The sequence below is a fragment of the Anabrus simplex genome, chromosome 5, assembly GCF_040414725.1.
Source record: "Anabrus simplex isolate iqAnaSimp1 chromosome 5, ASM4041472v1, whole genome shotgun sequence".
Classification (NCBI taxonomy): domain Eukaryota; kingdom Metazoa; phylum Arthropoda; class Insecta; order Orthoptera; family Tettigoniidae; genus Anabrus; species Anabrus simplex.
The window spans coordinates 198,542,550-198,570,534 of record NC_090269.1 but is presented as its reverse complement, the minus strand read 5'-3'; the positions used below and the strand labels follow the sequence as shown (position 1 = coordinate 198,570,534).

Here is a 27,985-nt window from a genome sequence, read left to right as displayed (position 1 = left end):
ACTGTTGATCCCAACTGCGAGCTCACTGCATTAGCTTTACTACACCTTGATTCAATCTCACTTATTATATTACCATCCTGGGAGAACACATAACCTAAGTACTTGAAATTATCGACCTGTTCTAGCTTTCTATCACCAATCTGACATTCAATTCTGTTTAATTTCTTACCTACTGACTTCAATTTAGTCCTCACGAGGCTAATTTTCATACCATACTCACTGCACCTATTTTCAAGTTCGAAGATATTAGACTGCAGGCTTTCAGCCCAGTCTGCCATTAAGACCAAGCCGTCAGCATAGGCCAAACTGCTTACTACATTTCCACCTAACTGAATCCCTCCCTGCCATTTTATACCCTTCAGCAGATGATCCATGTAAACTACGAACAGCAAAGGTGAAAGATTACAGCCTTGTCTAACTCCTGTAAGTACCCTGAACCAAGAACTCATTCTACCATCAATTCTCACTGAAGCCCAATTGTCAACATAAATGCCTTTGATTGATTTTGATAATCTACCTTTAATTCCACAGTCCCCCAGTATAGTGAACATCTTTTCCCTCAGTAACCTGTCATATGCTTTCTCTAGATCTACGAAACATAAACACAACTATCTATTCCTCTCGTAGCATTTTTCAATTACCTGGCGCATACTAAAAATCTGATCAGACAGCCTCTCTGTGGTCTCAAACCACACTGGTTTTCATCCAACTTCCTCTCAACGACTGATCGCACCCTCCCTTCCAAGATGCCAGTGAATACTTTGCCTGGTAAACTAATCAATGAGATACCTCGATAGTTGTTGCAATCCTTCCCGTTCCTTTCCTTATAGACAGGTGCAAATACTGCTTTTGTCCAATCTGAAGGTACCTTACCAACACTCCATGCTAGTCTCTGAAACCATTTCATTCCTGCCTTCCCTCTATACTTCTCCATTTCAGGTCTAATTTCTTCTATTCCTGCTGCTTTATGACAATGGAGTTTATTTACCATCCTTTCCACTTCCTCAAGCGTATTTCCACAATGTGCAATCACATGAAAGAGACCGGCCATCAATTTAGTACAATATACAGGGACCTCAAAATAATAGAAAGGATCGAGAAAGGGAAGTTAATGACCGAGTATGAAAACATTTATATTCATCTGGATCAGTATTTCAATAAGAAAAGAAACGTAAACGATGCATTCAAAATAAAAAGCCTGTTAATAGAGCCATTGCCAAAATTGCTACAAGTTCTCAAATCAGAAAATAGTAAAATCTTCAAATATATTCAATTATAAACCTTCCAACAGGTTAACAAACACAAATCCCACCTTCAAAACACATAGAGACTCCCCACCACAAGCTAAGTCACTATCCAACATCCTGACCACAGTTCCTTCCCCTACGTTCCCTACCCGCCCTTCACATGTTACACCAGTGCCTAATGCTCCGCCCACAGTTCCTTCCCCTACGCCTCCTACTCGCCCTCCACCACACCCGCACCATGAATAAAACACAAGAAATAAAAACACGATAACAAATAGTCTCAGTACTTCACAAAGCACAGCAAGGCACTAAAGCGTGAATAAAGGAGTAAGTGAAATCCCAACCATAAGAATTTTTCATAACAACCGAATATTCTTTTGTTACAGACACATTCATCCACAAATGTTGCAGTAAAACAATACACCAGGAACCAAGTATCATTTATTGGTGTCCCTTTTAACCACGCTTCAATAACAAACAGATCAGTGTAAAAATAGGCTGATTCAAACCAGGTGAGGATCGGTGAGGACTACTAGTATGATGTTTCCAGAAGACCACAAACCTTCAATGCACAATCATTTAACAATGTAGTGGTTTCTCAACTAAACTGAAAGTACAACGAAGGAGATAAACATCGCAAGTTTAATCCTCTAACATCATTAATTCTAAACAGGACATTTAAACTTAGAAAAAATAAGTTAGCACTAAATAGTGTTAGTAAAAACTGGAAATTAATGAGATTTACAGATGTTTAGAACATCACTATGACTTAGATATCAGTAAATTATGATCAATATCTAGTCCATCACTGCTATATTTTAATTTGTTAATTATTTTTAATTATGTGTTAATTAGTGGTAATATTTAAATGGTATAAAACAATTTTAACGAACAAATTAATTATATGAAGGGTCAATCTTCTTAACTTTTGAGATTTTGTTCAAATGAGGTTGAGGATGCTCGATATAATGAGGGAAACATGTCCCTGTTAGTGTTATATTGTAATAAAATGTCCTTCTAGAGACAATAAACATTTCTATGTATTGAATTAGGTGGAAAATAAAAACAGGAATTGTAACTATTAGTATTAATTTCAATACAGGTAAAAAACCTGAAAATAATTTTATGCAATAAGTGGTATGTTCCGAGCTGTCAGTGGAGAGAAGGCGTGGAATGACATTAGTATTACAACTTTTTACAGTTAATTTATTTAAAACCACCTATTCATCCAATCAATCAATCAATCAATCAATCAATCAATCAATCAATCAATCCTGATCTGCATTTAGGGCAGTCGCCCAGGTGGCAGATTCCCTATCTGTTGTCTTCCTAGACTTTTCTTAAAAGATTGCAAAGAAATTGAAAATTTATTGAACATCTCCCCATGTAAGTTATTCCAATCTCTAACTCCCCTTCCTATGAATTAATATTTTCCCCAATTTGTCCTCTTTAATTCCAACTTTATCTTCATATTGTGATCTTTCCTACTTTTAAAGACGCCACTCAAACTTATTCGTCTACTAATGTAATTCCACGCCATCTCTCTGCGGACAGCTCGGAACATACCGCTTATTTCATGTAATAAATATCATTTTTGGTCCGTATTGATGATATTCGATTAGAATAATAACAGTGAGTTATTTATTAAATTGACCACCTAATCAATACAATAAGTCATTGTCCTGGATGATTTACATTGATCTATTAACTAAAAATGGTACATGTTTCACCTAGTATGAAGGCATCATCAGCCATTGTCTTAACCTCGGAATAAAAATAAGCACTTGATTAACATATAATAAGATGAAATTAATTTTTTAAAATCTTGAAGAGACTTAAACTAATCTATATATATAAAATAAGAGTTTTGTCTGTACATTGCTCAGAATTTGAAAATAATGGTATTTCTGTATCGGTCATGTCCATAGTAACAAGAAAATGCACTTTTTACTTTTCCGTAATTTCTGTCTGTATGTACACGCATCACGAGAAAACGGTTGAAGAGAATTTAATGAAAATCGGTATGTGAAGTCAGGGGATGAGCCTCTACAATCTAGGCTATAAATCATTTTACTCACGCTGAGTGAAATGATAGTTTGGGGGAAGGCCTAAAATTGAATTCTCAACTATTTATGTTATTAGTGGTCTAGTGAAAATCGGTATGTGAAGTCGGTGGATGAGCCTCTACAATCTAGGCTATAAATAATTTTACTCACGCTGAGTGAAATGGTAGTTTAGGGGAAGGCCTAAAATTGAAATCTCAACTATTTATGTTATTAGTGGTCGTATTTTAAAGAAAATAAGTATGCAAAGTTGGGGAATAAGTTGCTACAATCTAGGCTAACAATAATTGTATTCACGCTGAAAAAAATGGTAGTTTAGGGGAAGGCCTAAAATTGAATTCTCAACTATTTATGTTATTAGTGGTCTAATGAAAATTGGTATGTGAAGTCGGGGGATGAGCCTCTACAATCTAGGCTATAAATCATTTTACTCACGCTGAGTGAAATGGTAGTTTAGGGGAAGGCCTAAAATTGAATTCTCAATTATTTATGTTATTAGTGGTCGTATTTTAAAGAAAATGGGTATGCAAAGTTGGGGAATAAGTTGCTACAATCTAGGCTATCAATAATTGTATTCACGCTGGAAAAAAATGGTAGTTTAGGGGAAGGCCTAAAATATAATTCTCAAATATTGTTGTTATTAGTAGTCCTATCTTGACGAAAATTGGTATGCAAAGTCAGGAAATAAGTCACTATAGTCTAGGCTGTAAATTATTTTATTCACGCTGAGTGAAATGGTAGTTTAGGGGAAGGCCTAAAATGTAATTCTCAAATATTTCTTATTAGAGGTGTAATCGATGAATGCTACATAACTAGGGTTATATAGTATTAAATTTCCTATTATTCATGTCTTATACATTGTTACCGTACTGGCTGTGATCACAAAAATATTCATGATTTTGGATTTTTGTTACTAAGTCCATATCAGCGCCGAGTAACCAGAAATGGGTAAACAGTATTTAATGAAAATCAGTATGTAGTGTCGGAGAATAAGAAACTACAGTTTATGGTATAAAATATTTTACAAATCACAGAGTCGAAAGAAAACTAAATGTGAAGGCCTACAGTCTAGAAAGCTCATAACATTGATCAACAATAACATTACATTGACCATTGTTTGTCGTGATGTGCTTTGTGTCATCTGTTGCCCTTCATCTCCGGTAGATAGGATTACTGCTGCGTACCGGTACAGAGTATTTTTTTATTTGATTTACGTCGCACCGACATAGATAGGTTTTATGGTGACGATGGGATAGGAAAGGGCTAGGAGTGCCTTAAGCCTTAATTAAGGTACAGGCCCAGCATTTGACTGGTGTGAAAGTGGGAAACTACGGAATACCATCATCAGCGCTGCCGACAATGGGGTTCGAATCCACTGTCTCTCGGATGCAAGCTCACAGCTGCGCACCGCTAACCACATGGTCAACTCACCCAGTCATACAGAGTGTAACAGCCTGCCTGAATATTGATGGGAAGTAGCTGGGGAGTTAGATAACTTTCTTCTTTAGCATGACATTCCCCTGGTTTATAAATTTTCTGATACTACTGGTACGTAACACACTGGATCATCATAGCATTCGGGCTAATCCCTACTCTGAGGCACTGATTGGAACGAATAGTGTGCATATTTAGCGGAATAATGGCAGATGAGTGTTCATGGCAATCTGCGGCCTGGTCATCCCAGCTCTGGAACTTTGGACTATTAGATTGGCACGGCAATCTAACCGCAGCACTGTTCGTTAAAAGTGATAAAACGTGCGGCTTTCCATTTGAACAAGTATTTTATATGATAGCATTGCTTTTAATTGCTACATTCATACTTACGTTTTTGTAATGACCTATGTTGATTTCAGGTTAAGAAAACCACAAAGTCAGTCTTTCTAATAATCCCGTAGCGAAGCACAGGTACATCAGCTAGCTAACATTAAAAATAACAATATTGGTTTTAAAACTTTTTTTTTACAATGTGAAGAATTACAAAGGTGAAAATATTAAAATTATTGACATTAAAAGACTGCTATTACAAGTAAAATGGACGAAGCAACAGACTGTGATGAACAAGTAGTGAGATTGCTATAAAATTAAGTTGAGCGATTGGCGGAGACGAAAGACGAAAGTCATATGGTAGAAATGTAGAACACACTGATGAGAAGATTAAAAGTTGTAGATTAAAGGTTGAAAAACAGTGTTAAAATTGGACCTCAGTGGACCATCTCAATTTGAAGCAACTGTCAATAAACTCATATTCTTGACATCTTAACATCACTTCAAATTGAGTCTAATTGTAACTGCCAATCGCTCAACTTAATTTTATAGCAATCTCACTACTTGTTCATCACAGTCTGTTGCTTCGTCCATTTTACTTGTAATAGCAGCCTTTTAATGTCAATAATTTTAATACATTCATCTTTGTAATTCTTCACATTGTATTTTTTTAAAAAAATTTAAAAAATATAGTTATTTTTAATGTTAATTAGTTTACGTCTCTTCAAGAATTTTAAAAATTAATTTCATCTTATTATATGTTAATCAAGTGCTTATTTTTATTCCGGGGTTAAGACAATGGCTGATGATGCCTTCATACTAGGTGAAACATGAACCATTTTTTACTTAATAGATCAATGTCAATCATCCAAGACAATGACTTATTGTATTGATTAGGTGGTCAATTTAATAAATAACTCACTGTTATTATTCTAATCACATACCACTTAGTCGAACAGCTCGTCTCCTTTCTCCCAATTCTTCCTAGCCCAAACTTTGCAATATTTTTGCAATGCTACTCTTTTATCGGAAATCACCCAGAACAAATCAAGCTGCTTTTCTTTGGATTTTTTCCAGTTCCTGAATCAGGTAATCCTGGTGAGGGTCCCATACACTGGAACCATACTCTACTTGGGGTCTTACCAGAGACTTATATGCCCTCTCCTTTACATCCTTACTACAACCCCTAAACACCCACATAACCATGTGCAGGGATCTGTAATCTTTATTTACAATCCCATTAATGGGATTACCCCAATGAAGATCTTTCCTTATATTAACACCTAGATACATACAATAGGTGCCTGCTGTCATTTCTCGATGAATACAGTACTTTTGCATCCATCTCTTGGCACAGGCTAGAGTAAAGTGTAGCTTCCACCGAAGTCCCAGTCAACATCCATGGCTGTGACAATATGGAAGATGCTGGGGTATGGGTAGTGCTGAGTAATGACATAAAGAGCCTGAGTAGTGCATCTGAGTGTAATGAAAGGTGCTGCTCATAGGGTCAGTCGTGCGACAATAGTACTTTCTGACCCACTGAAGAAAGCAATGGCAAACTACCTCACTCCTCATCTTGCCTAGTACACCTCATTTTGGTGCTGCCATTGGATTTTGTGGTTTCCTTATAACCGCATAACCTTTGGTGGCGCTATATGAGGATCCAACCAGCCTCTGGGCTGATGACCTAACAGACAGACCTACAATGATCCCCATAAGGAACTTTCACACCTTCAACGCAGTAATTAAAACTGAGAGCACTTTTCCTATTTGTGAATTTCACAGCCTGACTTTTAACCCTGTTTATCAACATATCACTGCCTGCTGTCCATCTCACAACATTATCGATGTCGCTTTGCAGTTGCTCACAATCATACATACATACATACATACATACATACATACATACATACATACATACATACATACATACATACATACATACATACATTATCATTATAGACTGTTATGCCTTTCAGCGTTCAGTCTGCAAGCCTCTGAGAATTTACTAAACGTCGCCACAATCCTCGATTTGCAACTAGTGTTGTGGCCTCATTTAGTTCTATACCTCTTATCTTTAAATCGTTAGAAACCGAATCTAACCATCGTAGTCTTGGTCTCCCTCTACTTCTCTTACCCTCCATAACAGAGTCCATTATTCTCCTAGGTAACCTATCCTCCTCCATTCGCCTCACATGACCCCACCACTGAAGCTGGTTTATGCGTACAGCTTCATCCATCGAGTTCATTCCTAAATTAGCCTTTCTCTCCTCATTCCGAGTACCCTCCTGCCATTGTTCCCAACTGTATGTACCACCAATCATTCTTGCTACTTTCATGTCTGTTACTTCTAACTTATGAATAACATATCCTGAGTCCACCCAGCTTTCGCTCCCGTAAAGCAAAGTTGGTCTGAAAACAGACCGATGTAAAGATAGTTTCGTCTGGGAGCTGACTTCCTTCTTACAGAATACCGCTGATCGCAACTGCAAGCTCACTGCATTAGCTTTACTACACCTTGATTCAATCTCACTTACTATATTACCATCCTGGGAGAACACACAACCTAAATACTTGAAATTATCGACCTGTTCTAGCTTTGTATCACGCATCTGACATTCAATTCTGTTGAATTTCTTACCTACTGACATCAATTTAGTCTTCGAGAGGCTAATTTTCATACCATACTCATTGCACCTATTTTCAAGTTCCAAGATATTAGACAGCAGGCTTTCGGCACAGTCTGCCATTAAGACCAAGTCGTCAGCATAGGCCAAACTGCTTACTACATTTCCACCTAACTGAATCCCTCCCTGCCATTTTATACCTTTCAGCAGATGATCCATGTAAACTACGAACAGCAAAGGTGAAAGATTACAGCCTTGTCTAACTCCTGTAAGTACCCTGAACCAAGAACTCATTCTACCATCAATTCTCACTGAAGCCCAATTGTCAACATAAATGCCTTTGATTGATTTTGATAATCTACCTTAAATTCCACAGTCCCCCAGTATAGCGAACATCTTTTCCCTCAGTACCCTGTCATGTGCTTTCTCTAGATCTACGAAACATAAACACAACTGCCTATTCCTCTCATAGCATTTTTCAATTACCTGGCGCATACTGAAAATCTGATCCTGACAGCCTCTCTGTGGTCTGAAACCACACTGGTTTTCATCCAACTTCCTCTCAACGACTGATCGCACCCTACTTTCCAAGATGCCAGTGAATACTTTGCCTGGTATACTAATCAATGAGATACCTCGATAGTTGTTGCAATCCTTCCTGTTCCCTTGCTTATAGAAAGTTGCAATTACTGCTTTTGTCCAATCTGAAGGTACCTTACCAACACTCCATTCTAATCTTACTACTCTATGAAGCCATTTCATCCCTGCCTTCCCAATGTACTTCACCATTTCAGGTCTCATTTCATCTATTCCTGCTGCTTTATGACAATGGAGTTTATTTACTATCCTTTCCACTTCCTCAAGCATAATTTCACTAACATCATTTTCCTCCTCCCCATGAGCTTGGCTGTTTGCAACACCACCATGATGATTTCCTTTTACATTGAGAAGATGTTCAAAATATTCCCTCCACCTCTCCAGTGATTCCCTGGGATCTATTATGAGTTCACCTGAATTACTCAAAACACTGTTCACTTCCTTTTTCTCTCCCTTCCCAAGATTCTTCATTACTGCCCAGAAAGGTTTCCCTGCTGCTTGACCTAGCCTTTCCAAGTTATTACCAAAATCTTCCCATGACTTCTTTTTGGATTCAACAATTATTTGTTTCGCTCTGTTTCTTTCATCTACGTACCAATCCCTGTCTGCCTCGGCCCTTGTTTGGAGCCATTTCTGATAAGCCTTCTTTTTACGTTTACAGGCTGCTCTCACTTCATCATTCCACCAAGATGTTCACCTTTTCCCATCTTTACACACAGTTGTTCCTAGGCATTCCCTTGCTGTTTCTACTACAGCAACCCTGTACGCCACCCATTCACTTTCTATATCCTGAACCTGCTTACTGTCTACTGTTCGAAACTTCTCACTAATCATATCCATGTACTTCTGTCTAATTTCCTCATCCTGGAAATTTTCTACCCTTATTCGTTTGCAGACAGATTTCACTTTCTCTACCATAGGCCTAGAGATACTTAGTTCACTAAAGATCAGATAGTGGTCTGTATCATCGAAAAATCCGCGAAAAACTTGTACATTCCTAACAGATTTCCTGAATTCAAAGTCCTGTTAAGATATAGTCTATTATGGATCTGGTACCCCTAGCCTCCCATGTGTAGCGGTGAATAGCCTTATGCTTGAAGAATGTATTCGTAACAGCTAAACCCATACTAGCACAGAGGTCCAGCAAACGCTTACCATTCCCATTAGCTTCAATATCTTCCCCACATTTACCAATCACCCTTTTGTATCCTTCAGTTCTATTCCCAACTCTCGCATTGAAATCGCCCATTAGCACTATTCTATCCTTGCTGTTGACCCTGACCACGATGTCACTCAAATGCTTCATAAAACTTGTCAACTTCATCCTCATCTGCACCCTCACATGGTGAATATACAGACACAATTCTTGTCCTAATTCCTCCCACTGACAAATCTACCCACATCATTCGTTCATTTACGTGCCTAACAGAAACTATGTTGCGTGCAATGGTATTCCTGATAAAGAGCCCTACCCCAGATTCTGCTCTTCCCTTTCTAACACCCGTCAAGTACACCTTATAATCTCCTATCTCTTCCTCATTATCTCCCCTTACCCGAATATCACTTACTCCTAGCACATCCAGATGCATCCTCTCTGCTGACTCAGCCAGTTCTACCTTCTTTCTTCCATAAGCCCCATTAATATTGATAGCTCCCAATCAAATTCCATTTCGTTCGCCAAGTTGTTTCCAAGGAGTCCCTCGCCTGTCAAATGGGAGTGGGACTCCATTACTCCCATACGTCCGAGGCTTGCTTAAAGTATTCTGAGCTCGGTAAATTCATGAAGCAGGATGCTGCCCTACTTGCACATAGTCCAAGTGAGGATCTCTCCTCTAACGGGTTATGGACCACCGGTGAATTGTATAGTCCTGGCCGCCTGAGCACAAGGAGGGCCACGACTCAGAATATGCCTGAGATGCCCACACCCATTCCATAGCAACTGGTATCCCGACTCTCAGGACCACTTACTAGGCCACTCAGCCGTTACCGATGGTTTACGAACTAGGACGTGACTACAGTAACCCACAAACATGAACCATTTGCTAACAATCATGTAACTTATTTATTACTCTATACAGAATAACATCATCCGCAAAAAGCCTTGCTTCTGATTCCACTTGTTTACTCATATCATTGATATATATAAAACATAAAGGTACAGTAATACTGCCTTGAGGAATTCCCCTCTTAAAACAGGGTCAGATAAAGCTTCACCTAATCTAATTCTCTGAGATCTATTTTCTAGAAATATAGCAACCCATTCGGTCACCGTTTTGCTCAGTCTTATTGCAATCATTTTTGCCAGTAGTCTCCCATCATCCACCCTATCAAATGCCTTAGGCAGGTCAATTTTGATACAGTCCATTTGACCTGAATCCAACATATTTGCTATATCTTGCTGGAATCCTACAAGTTGAGCTTCAGTGGAATAACCTTTCCTAAACCCGAACTGCCTTGTATCGAAACCAGTTATTAATTTTGCAAACATGTCTAATACAATCAGAAAGAATGCCTTCCCAAAGCTTACATGCAACGCATGTCAAACTTACTGGCCCCTTAATTTTCAGCTTTATGTCTATCACCTTTTCCTTTATACACAGGGGCTACTATAGCAACTCTCCATTCATTTGGTATAGCTCCTCCAACCAAACAATAATCAAATAAGTATTTCAGATATGGTACTATATCCCAACCCATCGTCTTTGGTATATCCCCAGAAATCTTATCAATTCCAGCCGCTTTTCTAGTTTTCAGCTTTTGTATCTTATTTTAAATGGTATTGCTATCATATGTAAATTTTAATACTTCTTTAGCATTAGTCACCTCCTCTATCTGGACATTACCCTCGTAACCAACAATCTTTACATACTGCTAATTGAATACTTCTGCCTTTTGAAGATCCTCACATACACACTCCCCTTGTTCATTAATTATTCCTGGAATGTCCTTCTTGGAACCTGTTTCTGCCTTAAAATACCTATACATACCCTTCCATTTTTCACTAAAATTTGTATGTGTAGCAAGATTTTATACATGACGTTCCATTCTAGTGTGCCCCTAGCCTTCTAATCTGAATCGTTTCTTCTTCCCTTCTGATACATAGCCTTGAGGCGAGTTTTGACTCGCTGTGCACAGCTGTGCAGGGCCGTGCCGAGTGTTGGCAGCCATTGAGAGACAGTATGGTTTGAGACGGTCCCCTTTACAGACGTACCATGTAGGATATTATTTATATATTGGGGTTTTGCCCCCGATTGACCCTTTTGGGGCCATTAAATGTATGTATCTGATACCTTCTTAATATTGAGTTCTTATTTTCTTTCGACGTGGTGTTTTAAATATTTAATTAAGTGTAACCTTCCTTCGTTTCAGTTCAAGGCTTCCTAGTAAATCTGTGCCCTTTCAAATTATTATTATTTTCTATCCTCTGATTATCTTATTTCATTCCTGGTTTTGGTTTGTAACTTAGGGCAAAGACTGACCTTATTTGAAAATCTTCAGTAAATTAATTCAGTTAAACAAGTACCTATTGGATTTAAAAGTCATGACTTACGTTTCAGTTTTGGTCATACTAACCTTTCTTGGTATTGTTTTAAAATATATATATATTAATTCCTTCATATAACCTTCTTTGGGTGTTTTATTAATAATCATTTAAAAACTGTAAACAATGGCCATTGGGAAATATCAAGTTGGGGTTCGCAAGATTGTTTCTGTGTGTCTCTATTATTCTTGTAGTTATATTTCTTTATTAAAGCCTTGTTATTATTTATTTCTGAGTGATCATTATGTGGTTTGACCAACAGGTTGGCAATCACGCAACGATCTTACTGCTCCGGGTAAGTTATGGGTAGCTCTTTCCACATCACCTGTTTCGCTGTGTATTCATGTCCACTGCTGTTTCTTTTTATTAATGTGTTTGTGGTCACAACGTTACAGTATGACTGCCAATTATGCTTGCCATCATGTTATCCTTAGCTGCCTTTTTTGCTAGATTATATTTCCTAGTAAGTTCCCTCAATTTATCCTTAATTCCACAGCCATTTCTAACTCTATTTCTTTCCAATCTGCACATCCTTCTTAATCTCTATTTCTCTATTATAATAAGGTGGGTCCTTACTATTCCTTACCACCTTTAAAGGTACAAACCTGTTTTCACATTCCTCAACGATTGCTTTAAACCCATCCCAGAGTCTGTTTGCATTTCTATTTACCGTCATCCACCGATCATAGTTACTTTTTTTAAACTGCCTCATGCCTGCTTTATCAGCCATATGGTACTGCCTAATAGTCCTAATTTTTGTATCTTCCTTTCTTTCACATTTATTTTTAACTGCCACAAAAACAGCTTTGTGATCACTAATAACATCTATTACTTCGGTTTCTCTATAGAGCTCATCTGGCTTTATCAGCACTACATCCAGAATATTCTTCCCTCTAGTTGGTTCCATCATTTTCTGAAACAGATGCCCTTCCCATATTAACTTATTTGCCATTTGTTGGTCATTCTTTCTGTCGTTTGCATTTCCTTCCCAACTGACACCTGGTAAATTCAGACTTCCCGCTACAATCACATTATTTTCCATGTCGTTTCCCACATAGCTGATTATCTTATCAAATAATTCTGAATCCATGTCAGCACTACCCTTTCCCGGTCTGTACACTCCAAAGATATCAAGTTGCCTATTATCTTTAGAAATGAGCCTTACACTTAAAATTTCATATTTTTCATCTTTTTTGTAGCTTACAAATTCTTCTTTCACCAGAATGAATACTCCCCCACCCACGATTCCTATCCTATCTCTACGATACACACTCCAGTTGATATAGATGTTGATTCCCATAGAGAATGTCCAATAACGGATCATTTATATTGATATTACACGCTCCAGTTCCGTGAGAAAATTTCTGCATCCATTATATCATTTCTCAGCTATGATTCAACTCCTATTACAATATTTATTTATTCTAGCTGATGTACCCGTGCTTCGCTACGGGCTTCTCAGAAAGACTGACTTTGTGGTTTTCCTAACTGAAGTCAACATAGGTCATTGCAAAAACGTCATTAGGAATGTAGCGATTAAAAGCAATGTTATCACATAAAGAACACGATCAAATGAAAAACTACATATTTTCTCACTTTTAACGAACAGTACTACGGTGCCGATCTAACAGTACAATGTCCCAGAGCTGGAATGACCAGGCCACAGACAGCTGTGAAAACTTCTCTGTTATTATTCCGTTAAATATGCACACTTCTCATTCCAATCAGTGCCTCAGAGTAGGGATTGAATAGCTCGAATGCTATGATGAACCAGTGTGTTTACGTACCTTTAGTATCGGAAAATTTATGAAACAGAGGAATGGCATGCTAAAGAAGAAAGTTACCTAACTCCCCAGGTACTTCCCGCCAGTATTTAGGCAGACTGTTCCACTTGTACGAGTGGGCGAGTTGGCAGTGTGGTTAGGGGCACGCAGCTGTGAGCTTGCATCCGGGAGATAGTGGATTCGAACCCCATTATCAGCAGCCCTGAAGATGTTATTCCGTGGATTCCCATTTTCACACCAGGCATATGGTGGGGCTGTACCTTAATTAAGGTCAGGGCCACTTCCTTCACACTCATAGCCCTTTCCCATCCCATCGTTACCATAAGACCTAAGTGTGATGGTGCAACGTAAGGCAAATGTTAAAAAAATACTCAGTACGCAGCAGTAATCCTATGTATTGGAAATGAAATGGCGTATGGCTTTTAGTGCCGGGAATGTCCGAGGACATGTTCGGCTCGCCAGGTGCCGGTCTTCTGACTGGACTTGATTTCCGTAAGCGACCTGCACGTCGTGATGAGGATGAAATGATGATGAAGACGACACATACACCCAGCCCCCGTGCCAGACAAATTAACAAATGATGGTTAAAATTCCTGACCCTGCCGGGAATCGAACCCAGGACCCCTATGGCCAAAGGTCAGCACGCTAACCATTTAGCCATGGAGTCGGACAATATCTATCGGAGATGAGTGGAAACAGAAGACAAAGCACATCACAACAAACAATGGTCAATGTAATGTTATTGTTGATCAATTTTGTGAGCTTTCTACATTGTAGTTCTTCACATTTAGTTTTCTTTAGATTAGACTCTGTGATATTAGGGCGTCTTATAAAATTATTTATAGCGTAGACTCTAGTTCCTTATTCTCCAACCTTTACATACCGATTTTCATTAAATCCTGTTTACCCATTTTCTCGTGACTTGGCACTGATAAGGACTTGGTAACAAAAATCCAAATTCATGAATGTCTCCGATCATAACCGGTATGGTAACAATGTATAAGACATAAATAATCAGAAATATAATACTACATATCTTATGTAGTATTTATCGATACGACCACTAATAACATAATTATTTGGAAATTAAATTTTAATAATAATGTTATTTGTTTTACGTCCCACTAAAATTAAATTTTAGGCCTACCCCTAAACTACCATTTCTTCAGCGTGAATAAAATTATTTTTGGCCTAGATTATAGTGACTTATTCCCCGACTTTGCATACCGATTTTCATTGAGATAAGACCACTAATAACATAAATATTTGAGAATTCCATTGTAGGCCTTCCCTTAAACTATCATTTTTCTCAGTGTGAATACAATTAGTTATGGCCTAGATTGTAGAGACTTATTCCTCGACTTGCCCTACCAATTTTCGTTAAGATACAACCATTAATAACAAATATTTGAGAATCAAATATTAGACCTCTGGAACTACCATTCCACTCAGCGTGAGTAAAATTATTTATAGCTTAGGTTATAGCGACTTATTTCCCGACTTTGTATACCGATTTCCATTACGATAAGACCACTAATAACATAAATATTTGAGAATTAAATTTTAGGCCTTCCCCTAAACTACCATTTCAGTCAGCGTGAATAAGATTATTTATGGCCTAGATTGTAGCGACGTATTACCCGACTTTGTATACCGATTTTCATTAAATTCTCTTCAGCCGTTTTCTCGTAATGCGTGTACATACACACATACAGACAGACAGAAATTAAGGAAAAGTAAAAAGTGCTTTTCCTTGTTACTGTGGGCACGGCTGATACAGAAATACCACCCTTTTGAAATTCTGAGCAATGTACAGACAAAACTCTTATTTTATATATATATATATATATAGATTTATTTCTTTCATACCACCAACAGAGATGTTTCTCCAATTATAGGTGGCTTAGTCACTATACATTAATTAACAAAAATAACAAATGTCAGAAAGAACTTAATATCTGAAAACAAAAATATCGGGCAGGAATATATTACTTAATTCTATTCCTTTCTTTACAATACTTCTACAGTTCAACACTACCATTTTTATGTCATCCCTACTTGATTTCCAGTTCCCTGTTCCCTTATCACTGCTCCCCAGGCCACCCCGTTTCCTTGAATGTACCTCCCTATAACCCTTCCAAAAAAATTTCCTAACTTATATGTACCACTGCGGTTTAAATGAAGGCCGTCTGAGCGCAGATACCTATCTCCTACCCTCCCATTATGATCTAGAAATTTCACTCCCAGTTTCCTACATACCCTTTCCATAGTCTCATTTAAATCTCTAATCACATTCCAGTCAGTATCACTCCTACATATTCCACTGATAACAATATCCGCTTCCTTAACCTTCACCCGTGCTGCATTTACCAGATCCCACACATCTCCAACTATGTTTGTACTTATATCAGCTTGCCTTACGTCGTTGATACCAAAGTGAAACACTACCACCTTCTCCTTCCCCTCCACCCTCTTTTCTACTTTCCTCAACATATGCCTCAACCTAATTCCTGGATAACACTACCCTGGTTCCCTTTCCTCCACACACTTTCCCCACATGTCTAACGATGGAATCCCCCATGACCAGAGCCTCAACCCCACCCACCTCATTTGATCCCCTCCCCTTGTGGTCAGCCCTATCTTTACGAAGTTTTACAATATTTACAGCCCTATCTTTCCCGATAGCTGCAGAAGCTACTTCCTCCTCCCTTTCCTCCTTCCCATGACCCTGTTCCACCTGTCTTTTCCTATTCTCTACTCTACTCTATATGCATCAGGCAGGCTTCAGACCAGGTCGCAGCTGTTGTGATCAAGTTTTGGCACTTACAACATTCATAGAAATGGGGTTCCAAAGAAAATTGAAAACATCTGTTGCTTTTGTTGATCTCACTGCTGCATTTGATACCGTGTGGAGGGCAGGTATGGTCTATAAACTTCTCCGGGTCATACCATGCATAAAGATAGCAAGACGTATTAACAATATGTTGAGTGATAGGAGGCTTCAGGTTATCATCGGGAACAATGTGAGCAAGGAGAGGAAGCTTAAAAATGGTTTGCCTCAAGGTTCAGTCCTATCGCCACTCCTGTTCAGTTTATATATATCTGATCTTCCTGAAGTTACATCACGGAAATTCTGCTACGCTGATGATATAGCATTAGCTGTGCAACGCAAAGAACTGGAGAAAACTGAAGAGATTTTAACAAGGGATTTGTCCATTTTGGAAACTTACTTCAGGAACTGGAGACTTAAGCCCAACGCCAATAAAACGGAGGTGTCTTGTTTCCTTTTAAATAATCACTTAGCAAATACTAAATTGATTGTAAGTTTCTGTGGCAGGATACTTCACCACAACTGGAACCCAAAATATCTTGGGAGTAATCTTGGATCAAACACTATCCTACAAGCAACATTTGCTGGGCTCTGCACAGAAACTGAAAACATGTAACATCATTCAAAAGCTTTGTGGAACTACCTGGGGTTCTTCGGCGAGCGTTTTACGGTCTTCAGCTTTAGGCTTGGTATATTCAAGTGCTGAGTACTGTGCTCCAGTATGGATGAACAGTCATCACACAAAACTCACTGATACTGAATTTAATTCCACTATGCGCATAATAACTGGCACAATTCGATCTACACCAACTCATTGGCTCCCGCTTCTATCTGGAATAATGCCATCTGATTTACGCAGATCCACCGCTCTTATCAAGGAATTCAATAAAATCTTAAGGAACCCCGATCTACCTGTACATGAAGATCTACGAACTATCAACCAAAACAGATAACGTTCACGCCATCCAACTTTACGTAATGCCTTAGACAAGGTTGCTAGAAGCTACAACCCAACTACAGAGTGGAAAAGACGGTGGGAAGCAGCAACGGAGACGCACCTGCACAGTATGTTCTCAAATGCCAAACTTCCAAGTGGATTCCAACTATCACGTAAAACATGGTCTGCTCTGAACAGAATAAGAACAGGCCATGGCAGATGCAGAGACATGCTGTTTAAATGGAACAAGTTGCCGACACCCACGTGTGACTGTGGAGCTGCACGACAAACTATACATCATATTGTCAGAGAGTGTGAAACGCGGGCATACATAGGCAGCAAAGTGGATTTCCTGATGGCAACTCCAGAAGCAATACAGTGGATCCGTAATCTTGACATTCAGTTGTAGGGAGCCTTTTCTTGTTCACTGTTTTCTTGTTATGTAAATATGTATATAATTTATATCTGAACTCAACTGGATTGTATGGGCCATACGCTAAATGAATAAATAAAAATACTCTACATTTCCCTTTCCTACATTTTCCCTTCCTCCTACTTCCACACATCTCTGCAACAGTTCCCTGTTCCTCATCTTCCCTCTGTTGTTCTACCTGGATTGACTCGTACCGATTTCACACAGACACCTGTCCTGAATTCTGATCCTGAATAGAGCCCTTAGCCTGCAATCTCCTTCCCCTTAGAACATTAGACCACCTGTCTTCTACAACTCCCCCCTCCCCCTCCCCCTCCTTTTCCTTCCCTTCCCTCTTGTACATCTACTGTAACCCGTACATTGTTTGAGGGAGGCCTATTTTCCTTCCTGTCTTCTGTGAGAATCCTAACTATCTCCCTCAAACTCTCCAACTCCTCCCTCCTACCCCTCAAAGCCTCGAATACTTTATAGTCTTTAAGACTTATATAATCATTCTAAGGTTGTAATGGCCAAGAAATTTACATATTTTACCTGTCATTGCAGGCATTATCAGCTATAAATTCTATACTCTAAGCCAGAGCTCTGAAGTGGATGTTATTTTAAAAATATTTTTAAAAACTAATTGATTACAATTTACAATATAAGGACATTATAGTCATATTTGGATTGAACTGGTTAATCCTGTTTTAAAGTTCTATTGGGATATCTTATATATGTTCACATCTAATGGAGATAATATAAAATACTTTTAACACTCATAATGTTGATATTGGGTTGACAACTGAAGTCAAATGGGAATCAAAATATTTACACAGAATTTTTCAGTATATACAAGAAATCAATACGTTTAGCTTAAAATGATTTGTGGATTAGTTAAAATCTTCTATAGATAAAAATCATTTCTTTATTGAACGCGAATCTTTATAAATAATATTCGAAGTGAAGATGCTGGTTAGATGGCAAGTATAGATAGTAGAGGATGCTTCATTAAGTCTCATTCAAATAACAAATTAATTCATCTTCTCTTTAAATATGCAAATATGCTGCCTAGGTCGTGAAACTTATGAAGTTATCATCTATGTAAGTCTGAAGAGGAGTTCAACTGGATTCTTAGGTATAAATGAAACAGCTTGTAATGCGTGTTGAAGTCCATTTAGACTTTAGGAGAGATGTCCGGCAGCGTTGCTTGTGTGAGGTGGTCTGACAACACTGACAACACTGACAACATTAGTAAATGAATAAGCTTGAGTGAAGTCTTTATAAGTTATACTTTGTGCCCATTCTTACATACAGTCTAGTAATATGTAGGCCTACATTGAAAGAGAGTGAAGTTAGTAAATTGCAAGCATGTGAAATTAAGTTTCTTACAAACTACCTCCAAAAAACATGCAAGGACCATATAAGGAACAATGAAATCAGAAAGGTACTGGAAGGAGACTTGATAGAAGAGAAGCTAAGGACTTCGAGACTAACATGTTATGGACATGTGAAGAATCACTCAAGGGATGTTCCACCATTCAACACTTTGATTTGCTACCTGCGAACATTAGGGACAATCCCTCTCATCGCAAATTTAAAGTAGTTGTTGAGTAGATCCCGCTGACTTGCTGGATAATTGTTGAGTGAATGAAAGAATGAACGGGATGAATGAGTGGATTACTGTAGTTACGTCATTTAAGTGTATTTTACTTTGTGTATTTTAAAATTAAGGATTCTATTATCATTATTAATACTATTACTATTGTTATTGCTATTAATATTATTTGTGTTATTTGTATTTGTAATTACTGTATAAGTTATGGACATGTATACTCTTCTAGTAGCTAATGTAATAGAGGGCTTGAGCTCTAACTTTGCCACCAATAAAGGCATTATCTATCTATCTATCTATCTATAATGTGGACTTTTAATAAAAGAAGACTAGTTTCGATTCTCTTGGAATCATCATCAGTTCAAACAAATAAATAAATGTATACATAATGTACATAAGCACATAAATTTATGTTACATGTTACCAGAAGGCAACATATTTTCAACAAGGTGTCTATGAACTTTTCTAACAAGAGAGAGATATAGGCCTATACACAGAACTATCCAACGCATAAAGCCGTGCATTCGTGAATCCATTTGTCTGTTTCTTCCTTCTGTCGCCTGGCATGCAACTCCATGTCCACAGTCAAGGTCTCTTCCTCTTAACTGACTGAGGAAGCTACTACCTGTCACTAAAATATACCTAAACGTACACTCCATTTCAAAGAACCAAAAACCAAATGTCTAAACGATATGATATTCAAGGTGTAATTTGTAAGAAAATACCACAACAATAGAAACAAGAACTTCCAAATCCACCAACAGGAAAATTTTTGCAAGTCCCTGGCAAAAATTTGGGAAATGATGATCTACGTGGTGGTAGAGGTGGTGATGCTCCCTGTTCTAAGAGGAAGAACAACTAGATAATCATCCTCTCTGAACAAATTAAGTGGAAAAGAAATTTAAAATAAAACAACATAATTTATTCAACAAAAGAATTTGGAAACGAAATACAAAATAAAACAAAAAATGATTTAATTAAGCCAAAAATTCACTAACGAATCAAAAAATTGATGATCTACAGCCATATGCAACATGTACAGACCTATATTCTAATATTGACACCCAACAATATGATAACACTGCATTATTTTCAGAAATGCTACAACACAAATCATGGTCTCTTTCATGTAAGCTATAGCACACAGAATAATGAATGTTCTCTTAGTGAAGCTATTCTTAATATTTGCAAATTAAGCCATATAGCATAATAAGGTACCACATGTAGCCAAAAAACCTAACATGAAACTACATATGTTTTACCTCTCACATGTATTAATGTAGTGTAAACTCACTATAAACCAATGAAATATGCAAAAGAAAATCAAACTTAATCAAAATAATTTGTTAATTATGGTTATGTTTCTAAAATCTTTGAATTCTCAACAAATTACCCATTACAATTACATGCAAAAATGTTTTCTCAAAGTCAACACAATCCACTACGGTAGGAAGGGGTAAATATGAGACAAACAGAAAGTGGGGCAAATAAAAGACAAGCTTATTATGAGCACCATTTACTAGGAGAATAAAATGTATTTGATTCAAAGCACTCTTTAATATGCATAGAAGGATATCTTACAATGAAATCATATAAAATAGATGTAATAAATTTGCAGCAAATTAATTTTGTATGCATGAAAATTTTCGCAGGAAAACTTTCAAATGTGCTTGCCAAACTTCTCTTGTTATTTTGTATTTGCATAGTTGGCTGCTCAGTTTTCATGCTGAACGGCATCTATATTGGTTTATCTTTGGAGTACTACCAAGTTAATGTTAGTGCTGTTTCCGGATTTCCCTTTCAATTTAAAAAGTAAATAATCAAGAGGGGAAAAAAAAAAGACAATGCAGATATTCAAAATTTACCTAGACCTATTCTGGTACTAGTGAAACTACTGTTTTCCACAGCCTGTTGATGAAAATTCACAGTCTGTTTACAGTAATTCAACCGGGTCAGGAATGAAATGAATGCCCCCCCCCGATCTACCAGCGAGGATAGGGATTGTGCCGTCTGCCGAAGCCTGTCGCACGCCTGGGGCGACGATTAATGGATGACAGATGAAATGATATTGGAGAGAGTTGCTGGAATGAAGCATGACAGGGAAAACCAGATTACCCGGAGAAAAACCTGTTCCGCCTCCGCTTTGTCCGGCACAAATCTAACATGAAGTGACCGGGATTTGACCCACAGAACCCAGCGGTGAGAGGCAGGTGCGCTGCCGCCTGAGCCACGGAGACTCTCACAGCCTGTTGATATATTTCAGGGGTAGCCACGAACCTTAATTTTGAGAGCCGCAAATTTACGAGCAAATTTAGGAGACAAAATTGGGAGCATGTTTACAAAATGGTTTATAAAATGAAGACACGCTTTTCATTTTATAACAAAAGAAGGAACATTTATTTTCTACACTACACAGAACATTATTGTTCAGGTGCATATCAAGGAATGATATTCAACTTTTGAGAAGTGCTTCTTCCAGTGTTCATTTTTGCTGTTACGTTTTTTTTTGAAATCTGGCTGATAATTTGTCAGCGCAGTTCACAATATTACACTTAAATGTTCATCAGTGAGTTTAGATCGATATTTATATTTAATTAATTTAAGCCGCACATCACTGCTGCTGACTGCCGCCGACCACGAGATGTTGTTAGTTTCCAATAATTATGTCAATTAATTTTACTCTAAACTTGGTGTCAAGAGCCGCATGTGGCTCGCGAGCCTCGTTGTGGCCAGCCCTGATATATTTGAAAAATAATGTTTGCAGGTTATCTACAATGTTTGTTTTCCATATTTTCTTGAACTGTTAATTGTCATAATTTAGTGCCTAAAACACATCCACCAATTATTTCCTTCCTATAAAACTGGACTTATCATCATCATCAATGTTCCACTCCATTCACCCGGGTATGGTTAACAAGCCTCCTCCACTTCTCTCTGTCCTTCCACTTTTCCTGCTCCATTACTTCCGCCATATTCAATCCAGCTTCTCTAATGTCCTTCCAAATCTGATCCATCCACCTTCTTCTTGGTCTTCCAACTGGTCTCTTTCCCTTAACTTCTCTGTCCAATTCCCTTCTTGCTACCTGTTCCTTTCCCATTCTTTTTACATGTCCGAACCCTCTCACTTTCTGTCTCTTCTGTACTAACGGTTCTATATTTAGGTCTTCTCTGATTTTAATATTTTGAATTCTATCTCTTCTTGTCTTTTTAACCGATGTTCTTAAAAATATCCTTTCTACTGCTTGGATCTTACTATCTTGTCTCTTACCGGTTACCAGCGCTTCTAGTCAGTATGTTACAATTGGAATGAAATACTGTTTATATAATGTTAACTTCGTTCTCTTGGATACTTTGTCATCCCATAAAAGCTCTCTGACTTGATGATAAAATTTTGTACCTTTACTTAGTCTGTTATTAATTTCAGGTTTGATTTCATTACTTTCATTAATAATGCTACCCAGATATGTAAACTGTTCTACATTCCCTAACCGTTCTCCGTGTATGTTCACCTGGCTTCTCTTTTCCACAGTGCATGACTACAGTTTTCTTTTCACTAATTAAGTTACCATTCCAAACTCCTTCAGATTTTCATTCCAAATGTCCAGTCTTCTTTGTACTTCCTTTTCTTCCCTTCCCCAAATTACCACATCATCTGCAAATATCAAAGCATTCACTTCATCACTACTGATGCTGTGATTTACACGTTTTATGATTTCATCCATCAACACAATAAACAATAAAGGCGACAGTGCCCTTCCTTGCTTGAGACCTTTTTTTTTTCATGAAATGTTTCAGAGTCACCACTCCCCACTTGCACACTGCTTTTACTCTCATAAATGGATCTATAATGGAGAAATTCAACAAAATTTTCTCTATTAACTGAGTTGTGGTTTTCAGCATCGCCCCCAAAAGGCAGCTCATGTTCTGCCAGGAAACAAACAGCATCTATTAGACGAATAACTATATACCTGCTTGCTTTAAATTTTCCATTATGTTTGTCTTGATTAATTTTTAAGGCAAGACTAGGGATTCTTCTCTTCTAGGGCTACTGAACTTCAGTAAAGCTATTTTGGAATTAACATGATCTACAGACTGTTCATGTCATTTCTTTAGCATATAATAACTGTTAACATCACCAACTCCCTTTGTTGTCCAAACATTTGTGTCTGTGTGTACCAGGAATCATTAAAACAATGCACTTTGCCTCTTCTTCCTGTTACCATAGCTGATATACTAGGAGTGGGTCTCCCATTTCCTATGATTTGTTTCTTAGCAAAAAAAGGTTGGCGAGAGAATGAATGTTTTCACCAGTCCTCAATAACACAGCCTCATTTTTCTCCCATTGTAACTGAATACCCCTTTAACAAAACTGGACTTTTATTGGAGAAAATTATAACTTTTTTTAATCACATTATACTAAAAGAAATGTGCTGTGTCTAATTTTTGCACTCCTATTGCTCTAGCTCTTTTTTGTATGGAGATATAATGCTGTCTTTCATTTACCCCACACTGTAGAATAACACCCACGGTATCCACTGCCTAACGTAAGAGGCGACTAAAGGGGGCCCCAGGGGCTCTGAACTTTGGAGCGTGGCTTGGCGACCATGGGGCCCTTAGCTGAGTCCTGGCATTGCTTCCACTTACTTGTGCCAGGCTCCTCAACTCTTGTTCTTTTCCGACCCCAGCGATATTACGTATGGAGGCCTAGGGAGTCTTTCATTTTCACGCCCTTCGTGGCCCTTATCTTCCTCTGGCCGATGTCTTCATTTTTCGAAGTGTTGGATCCCTTCCATTTTTTCTCTCTGATTAACTTAGTGTTATACAGAGGATGGTTGCCTAGTTGTACTTCCCCTTAAAACAATAATCACCACCACTACCACACTGTCTTCTTTTCACCCCAATTGTCAGGTAAAAGAAAGACAGTTTTATTATCTTTAACAAAGAAGTATAGTACGCGAACCTTTTCTTCATAACAAGTTTCAATTCAGCACTAGGGAGCACAGGTATCAAGAAAAGGTTTGCATATTATATATACACTGGAGCAAAACTGTTTTTGAAATTGAATTCAGCATGCCATTTAACATTGTTTTAATCACTTACAATAATTTAAATATATAGGCTATATATATCCTTTTTTGTAATCCAAAAATTAAAGTTTTGATTTTCTCATATCTACCCCCCACCCTATGTTAATGCTGTCTGTTGCACAGGTAATAGTTCCTAAAAGAGAGAAGAAAATTCTGATAGACAAGGCTTCAGTAGGATGTTAACAGTGGAATTTCTGAATATTCAATCACAGAAGGGCAATTCAGAGTAATACATATCCTATCAAAATAAACTAGCCCTAAAATAGTCAACTAGTATGAACTCCATATTTTGTTTATTTATTTAACTGGCAGAAAACTGTACACAGTCCAACTTCTTAAATTTCGACCTGGTTTTCCAAAAGATGAAGAAATGTTAAAAGGGATAAATGAACGCCACAAAATAACCGTGGACTGGTTTTGAAATGAAAATGAAGCAAGAGGTAAACAGGGTGCTAGATTCCATCTGAATAATCAAGTAGATGCAACTTCAATATGTAATGTAATTTAAGTGTATCTGCTCATGATCAAGTCAGCAGCTAACCTTGCTTTCAAACAAGTTTAAGCGAAGTACTGCACTGTAAACAAAGTACATGCGCCAGATAAAACATAAATAATTGGTAGCCATTTTGTAAAAAATAAAGAAAAAGGTTATCTTCCTCCAAAAGCACTTTACTAAAATACAGGGCAGTTAACATGCATTTCAGGTTAACAAGGATCGTGAATGTCATTTGTGTTAGGTGGACAAGTTTCGTATTAGAGAATGGAGTCGTGTAAAGGCATTACACCGAAACTCCAGATGGTAATAGAACTAGTCATAACTTGTAGCAATAGGATAAGAGGTTGAGAGATAAAGGTCACAATATTTACATTTTAACCAAATATTTTCTTTAATATCAGGTAGTCTTAACAATACGCAATCTATCGGGACATTTCTAACACTGTTTCTTACTTACGATTTTGGTATACAGGGGGCATTAACGGCAAAAATTGCTCCAAATTGGCACTGTTGGCGCTGTCAGCAACATGGAGTCCATTGAAGAAACCTCAGCAATTGCACCATGACTTGTGTTTCATACGCGCCTGCAGACCAGAACACTCCACAACTCAAGTTTTTTGCGGCGAAATTACGATCTTATTCAAGTGACGAATTTCTTCACTGATTTATTTAAAAAAACACTGGCGTACGACTGATTTCACTAAACGTACCTTTTAACTCCAGATTTTGCGTGTGAGGGCGTTGTTTCAGAGCAAGAAGGCAATATGGCGATCGAAGAGTTGCATTCGAAGCCTGCGCACAGCAAATTATGCACTGAATTATATCAGCAGGATCTGGCGAATTCTCAAGGCCTTCACTGAAAATGTAATGTCTTGTACTAAAATCTTACCGCTCAAAATTATTTCAAACAAGTCTCTTTCCTTGTCCCATCGGTGTTTGTTGTGTGTTGTATTTGGAAACTTCGCTATCCGCCATTTTATTGTAATATGGATTAGTATATTAAGAACTACCAACTTAATATTGGAATAGTGATTAAACCAATGTTACCAAATTGACTTAACTATAACAGAAATTAAAATAAGTAATTGGAAAGCAATATTCCTCTTTAGTCATATTCTTTCAATTTGACATTCATTTTATTTCTGACGCTTCTCCTGTATCAGGTTGTCGCACTCATTCTCTTTGGGTTGTCGCAACGTGCCACTCCACGCAATGTTCAGTACATATTATACTTTAGGTATTGTTACAGTAAAATAACCGAGGTTAAGAAATCTGTTATTTTAATAATACATAATCTTTCCCTTTCAGACTGACTCCTAAGTATGGTTATTGGATAATTGAACCGAAATTTGTGACGTTTAGAAATATATTTTTATAACTGGGAGCCAGATGGAGAATAAATAAAATGTATCCAATTAAAAAAATTATTGTGTGCATGTATAGTTATTTATTGAATGTGACAGGAAACTAAAGGTATAGTGATTGGAAAAGTACTGGAGAAATGGCATTCCAATCATTGCCAGTATTTTCCTAAATGTTCCTAACCTCAGAAGTCCCCACCAATCAGTAGGCTAATTATTGGCCGAAATCTGACGTGCAAGACGTCTGCTTTATTGCTGTCAAACTGCTCCCAGAATTTCCTGGAGTTGTGCTAAGCAGCTGTGTGGTGTCATGCTTTAGCATTCTTTCTTGCAGTTGAAAGAAACTAGGTCAAAGAGTAGCATTTTCATTCACGCCAAGAGTTTTATGATATTTTGCTTCCTCATTGTATGCCTTTCAAGCCTGTTGCACTTCTAGTACCCTCTGTGCTTTTGTTCAGCCCTGGGGAGAAAGAGATAACAATTAATTAATATATTTTAATGCCATATAATTGGATAGCATGTTAAGCATACCACCTTAAGTATCATTGCCCTAAGACACTTTCAGTAAGCAACAGCAACTACCCAGTGAATATACCTGGGGTATATGCTGATTTCAATTGCTGGATAATCCCCTTTATCTTATAAATTAGAAGTAGACTTAATTATTAACTCAGCGATATGTTTATTAACATTTAAATACGTCAAGGCGAAGTTTGTTGAGTTTTTTAAATATGTACTGCATGTATAGTGTTCAGCCTGAAGGCCTGTTTGGTCCTCAAGAGCTCCGCCATCAGCTGTCATAGCCTAGGCGTCATTGAAGAGGAGTACTAGGGAAATGAGGAGTGAGGTTTTGTATAGGCCTAGTCATTTTGAAAAGTATTCGAGGGGCTCTGATGCAAAACCTGCAGAATGTAACATTTAAGTTTATAGTTTTGTGAAATACAACAAAAACGTAGCAGAATAACTGTCAGTATTGGAATTGTTTTCTCTATTTTAATATTATTTTTGTTGTATCTTGAATATACATTTCATGAACAGTTGTAATGAATCAATAGAAATTTAAGTTTTGATTTTACATTAGCAGTCCATATGGAGCTCATATGGAACTTTCTTTAAAATCTTTAAATACTGGTTTGAGTGTTATATCTGCATATTTACTACTAGTGATAGATGCACAACGAAGAGCACTTCACAGTTTTTGGATACTGTTTACAAACTTTTTTGTCGGGATTTTAATACAGTCAGCATTGCACTACGGATCATTTGACATAAACTGTGTACTAATGTCATGACCGACCCGAGATCACCAAGTTCATAAATGTTATCGGGGAGTTTCTCTTGTAAATTCCTTATCTCTCCATCCACCACATCTCTATAATAATGCCAAATGTTGTAAGTCCCTCCATGAAGCCCCTAAGTGCTTTTTCAGTAGCATCTTCATATCCTCAATTTTTGCTGTGGTGCTTTTCCCTATGGCAACAATAGATATTCTTTCTCGTGTGCACTTAGATAAGTGGAAATGTCCTTTTCATGACATTGTTGATTTCTGCCCTTCAATCATAAGGAAACCATTCCTTGTCCATTTCCCATACATTCCCAAAACGTTTCATCACATGTGTGTTGAATT

General features: G+C 37.6%; 1 protein-coding gene across 7 annotated transcripts in view; it reads right to left on the bottom strand.

The window, feature by feature from the left end:
* Positions 1–26,425, bottom strand: part of LOC136873912 (transcriptional repressor CTCF) — a 393,845-nt gene extending 367,420 nt beyond the window's left edge. For all 7 annotated transcript variants that reach the window (XM_067147244.2, XM_067147245.2, XM_067147243.2 and 4 more), the window contains exon 1: positions 25,455–26,425. Coding sequence is in view for 1 of the 7 variants with exons in the window: in XM_067147247.2 (XP_067003348.1) it covers positions 25,455–25,476 (22 nt within the window). In the remaining 6 variants the exon portion in view is untranslated. The remainder of the gene's footprint in view (positions 1–25,454) is intronic.
* Between the last annotated feature and the right edge of the window lie 1,560 nt (positions 26,426–27,985).